The sequence below is a fragment of the Terrapene carolina genome, unplaced genomic scaffold (genome assembly GCF_002925995.2).
Source record: "Terrapene carolina triunguis isolate 2854851 unplaced genomic scaffold, T_m_triunguis-2.0 Scaffold33525, whole genome shotgun sequence".
Taxonomy (NCBI): Eukaryota; Metazoa; Chordata; order Testudines; family Emydidae; genus Terrapene; species Terrapene triunguis.
In genome coordinates, this window is record NW_020697876.1 from 1,278 (window position 1) to 6,080 (window position 4,803).

At 63.5% G+C, this 4,803-nt stretch overlaps 1 protein-coding gene across 1 annotated transcript; it reads right to left on the minus strand.

The window, feature by feature from the left end:
* Window positions 1–301: 301 nt before the first annotated feature.
* On the minus strand, window positions 302–3,280 carry LOC113409471 (protein NKG7-like). Its single transcript, XM_026663414.1, has 5 exons — window positions 3,212–3,280; window positions 1,688–1,865; window positions 1,326–1,472; window positions 991–1,125; window positions 302–342 (listed from the first exon to the last, which is right to left on the minus strand). Exons 1-5 carry the CDS (start codon window positions 3,278–3,280, stop codon window positions 302–304), a joined length of 570 nt encoding a protein of 189 aa, XP_026519199.1.
* Window positions 3,281–4,803: the final 1,523 nt, after the last annotated feature.

Here is a 4,803-nt window from a genome sequence, read left to right on the forward strand (position 1 = left end):
CCAGAGCCGGGGCCAGAACCCAGGCGTCCGGGCTCCCTTTCAAACCCAAGAAAGGCTGGAGTAAATCCCCAGACGTGATGCTTTGGGGACGGACCCGTTTAATGTCAGAATGTTGGTTGGACGCCAAAGGACGGGGCTGGAATGTGGGGGGGGGAAGCTGGAGGTTGGGGGGCTCCCAGGGTAGAGCGAGGCCAGCGCTACACCCCCCCCCTTTCTCTGCCCCCTGTCGGGGCTGTTGAGGGAATCGGCCCCGTGACGCGGCAGGCTGCATCTGGCCCCCCCAGGCAGCGCGGCCCCAGGCTCAGCTCGAGGGGGGTTTCTGGGTGAACATCATCACTGCACCTGGGGCAAGGGGAGAGACATGGGCTCAGGGCACCAATGGGAGCAGCACCCGCTGGTACCGCCCATAGGTGCTGACTCCGGGGTGCTCCAGGGCTGGAGCATCCAAGGGGAAAAATTACCGGGTGCTCCGCACCCACCGGCAGCCAAGCTCCCCCCATCCCCTCCTCCCCTGAACACGCCACATCCCCGCGCCTCCCCCTCCTTCCCAGCACTTCCCGCCCCCCTCCCCTGGCCGCCTAACAGCTGTTTGGTGGCGCTTTGGACTTTCCGGGAGGGAGGGAGAGGAGCGGGGACGCGGTGCCACTCAGGGGAGGAGGCGGAGAAGAGGCGGGGCTGGGGCGGGAACTTGGGGGAAGGGGGTGGAATGGGGGTGGGGCGAGAAGAGGCGGGGCAGGAGCGGGGCAGGGGAGTCAAAGCACCAACCGGGCAAAGGGGAAGTCGGCACCTATGCCAGAGACAGCCTCATCTGAGCACCAGGCGAGGAGTCCCCTTATAACCAACCCCCGTGTCCCACCTCAGAGGAACTGCATCTCAGCACCAGGCAAGGGGTCCCCATATAAACACGCCCTGGACTCCACCCCAGAGGTGGCTGCATCTGAGCACCAAGCAAGGGATCCCTGGGTACTCCCTCCCCGATGTTGCACTCACCAGTGATGAGGAAGAGGGGGAAGGAGGCCCAGCCGAGGCCGAAGGACCAGCCGAAGGGGACTTGGCCCGACGGGACGTTCATGGCCTTAGATACTTCCCCTGTGAACACGGCCAGCGCGATCATGGCACAAAGCCCTAGGAAAAGGGAACAGCACGGACACCCCTCAGTGCAGCCCACGTTCAGTCCCAGCCCCTGCCCCGTCCCACCACCAGGGGGAGCTGCCAGAGCCCAGGGCAGGGGCCCTGGATGGGGGGCTCCCCAGGGCTGGCTGGGGGGGTGCACGGTTTGGGGGGCTGGGATTAGCCGGGGGGAGGAGGCCCCGAGGGGGCGGTACCTGCGCTGAAGCTGCCCACGGCAGAGACCAGGGTCAGAGACACGGGGCCGAGGTGGGAGCGGAAGAACGAAGCGAGGAGAGCGAAGAAGGAGAGAAACCCGGCGATCATGGCCAGGAACAGGAAAGCCCTGGTGGCGTTAAAGTAATCTGAAAAGGCAAGAGAGACCAGGGGGCTAAATGGAGAATAACCCTGCAGCAAACTAAAATAGAACCCAGGAGTCCTGGCTCCCAGCTCCCCCCGCTCTAACCACTAGACCCCACTCCCCTCCCAGAACTGGAGAAAGAACCCAGGAGTCCTGGCTCTGCCCAGTGGAGCGGTTGGTGGCAGCGGTGGGTTCCCTGGCAGAGCCCCCTGCCCTTACCTGGTACTGAAGAATATTGTGCACACAGTGAACGGATGCAGGTCTTCCACAGCCCTATATTGACGCCGTTGTTGTCCGCCACCCAGTAGTCGGAGCCCAGGGCGATCAGCAGCAGCAGGAGGCTGAGCAGAACCAGGACGGTGCTGAGGATCCGGAGAAGTGGCATCGCGGGGGGAATCTCAGGGTCTCAGTAGCCAGGATCTGGGGAGCACCTGGGCCGGTGAGGAAGAGCGAGAGGGGAAATAGTGGCCCCAAATAACCTGCCGCGGGCTGGGGCTGCCTGAGTCCCACGGAGAGACGGGGGCGTGTAGAGACAGACGCGGCAGCAGCCAGATCTCTGCTCCGCGAGGCAGAGACGAACCAAGACGATCGGGAACCTGGGAGCCGCAGAAAATCCAAAATCGTGGCCGGAGCCTAAACAACGACTATGAGCAAAGTGCCGGTTACATGTAACCCACACAGGCGCCTCTCCCACCTTCTCCGCCCCTCTCGTCCCTACTCCACGCTCACATCGCCCAGCGCATCCTTGTCAGCGAGACCCCAGGAACCGCTCAGCCGGGCGCAGCGGAGAGCCATCGGCCTGCCCCCAGCCCGGCTCGGCGCTGCAAAGCCAGGCCGGCTTAACTCCATCGCCCAGGGCTGTGAGACACGCCCCTCCGGGGGCGCCCGGCTAAGCCCATCCAAGGCCCGGTGGAGACACGGGGCTTTTCAGTCGCCCTGGCTCGTGCCTCTCGGAGAGCTGGATTGCTAACGGTGACGGCACAACGCAGCCGGCGTCGTAGGAAGAGACGACCACGCCGCTTCCTGCTGTAACATTTCCAGCGTAGACACACCCCGGGTTTATCCCCATGCGGTGTTTCTCCCTGAGAACCCTGCTTGTCCATTGGGTGCCTGGGAACCACGTTCCTTCAGCAGATGTTCAATCAGCCGTTCTCTCGGTTCATTTCCTTTAGGTCCTTCGCAGCCGGGCTGCGTTCGGGAGCCGTTTTCCCCTCCTACAGCTTGCCCATCAATTCCCTGTTTCCTTTCCTGGCTTCCCCCTACCCCCTGATACTGTCTCTCCGGTACGTCTGAGGTCTGGGAGCAGCCTCCCCATAGGAGAGGTGAGGGGCAAACAACATGATTTGGTTTAAGAGAGAGCTGGATAAATTGAGGAGCAGGACTGTATGGCGAGGGTGTTTGTGATGGCTGGGGGCAGGGCTCAGCTGCTCTGAGGCTAACTTCTGGCTGATGTCTTACGTTCCGAATGCTCATGCTTCAGGGTCTCAGCCGGCTGCTGGCAGGGGTCAGGAAGGGATCCCTCCACCAACGTGTTCTGGGAGGGGTTTTTCCCTCCTTCCTCTGAAGCAGCAGGGATGCCCAGGGCTGGCAATGGGACATTGTGGGGCTGCCCCAGGGCTCTGGGGTGTCACAGAGCGTTCTCTCTCTCTGGCGCGTCCGGCCGGTTCCCGGCCTCCACGCTCAGGGTCGAGCTGATCGCCAAAGGAAGGAATTTCCCCCTCGGGCCGCTGGGGGGGGTTTCACCTTCCTCTGCAGCGCCAGGCGCTTGCCGGGCTTCTCTGAGTAAATCTCACCATCTCGTTCCCCCGCCATCGCAGGGGCCTTCAGCACCTGTGCACTCAGCCCCCCCACCCCGGGCCATGGCTCTATCCCTGGGCTGGGCTTCTCCCTGGCTCCCGGCCATGCACTGCCATGGCCCGGCTTTTACAGGCAGGTTTCTTTCTTTACCCAAGGTGAGCGAACCAACAAGCAAACAGCCTGAGCCCCTTCCTTAGCGCCCGGCTTCGGGCCACTCCCCGGGCTCTCCGGCTCCCCGGCTTCGGCAGCTTCCCGCTCCCAGCCAGCTCTGCCCCAGGGCGGCTTCCCGGAGCCCCTGGCCCCTCGCTCCAGGGCCCCACCCCAGCGTGGCTCAGCCCGGCTCGGTCCTCGCCCCCCAGCCGCACGCTAGCAGCCCTTTCTAGACCCAGAGCCCCGCGACCCAGCCGCCGGCCTGAATAGCACGGCAAGAATTGCAGCCGGCCACAGGTGCCAGGCAGGGCCACTGAGAGAGAGCCAGAGAGTCGTGTGCTGGGCTGGGGGGAGCGGCTGGCGGGGACGGATGGACAGATGGATATCGGGTGTGTTTGGGGCTGCAGGGAGGGATATTGGGGGGCTTGGGGCTGGATGGACAGATGGGGGTGTTTGAGGACGGATGGATGGATGGATGGACGGGTATTGGGGTGTGTTTGGGGCTGGCTGGCTGGGAATTGGGGGTGGGGACAGAGACCCTCGGTCTCATTGTGTGGGGCCTACGTTCAGGGGACCATGTTTTAATGAACCCTCTTGATCCCCCCTCACCTACTCTCTGTGTCACCGCCTCCGTCGAAGGGTTGAGTCCGTCCGATCTGCCCCCCTGCACTGATTCCGTCCGATCTCCTCCCCTGGCCGGATGCTTCCGTGGGAGGGGCTGGGGCGGGAAGGGGGCAAAGTCCTATAACCGCTGCCTCCCACACCCATCCGTTGGCCACTTCCTCGTCAGTGCAATCCACTCCACGGCCCCTGATCCGCCCTCCCCCTGGTCCCACCCCTCTCGGCTCCCCTGGAGACTCCCACCCACCTGGGGATAGGACAACCCAATGCCCCCCACTCTAACCCACTCGACCCCACTCCCATCCCAGAACCACAGAGAGAACCCAGGAGTCCTGACTCCACCCCATTCCCCCGTAACCACTAGACCCCCACTCCCATCCCAGAACCACAGAGAGAACCCAGGAGTCCCGACTCCCCCCACCCCTCCCCTGTAACCACTAGACCCCACTCCCCTCCCAGAGCTGGGGAGAGAACCCAGGGGCTGTGGGGGGGATGAGGGGAGTGTCTCTGAGGAGGAAGGCGTCACCAGACAGGAGGATCTGAGAATAGGCTCATCATTCACCACCAAACAATACAGGGATTGTTCACCATCCCTGCCAGATGGGTGCGGTTCTGCCTATCCTAGTGAGGGGTCAGGGTCCCTCTCGACTTTCATTTTCTCTTCCACCCTCCCCCCTTCTCTTTCCTTTCCCCCTCGCTCTGTGAGGCCCTGGGGGGCAGGGGACACTCAGACCTGGCTGAGACCTCCCCCCAACACACACACATCC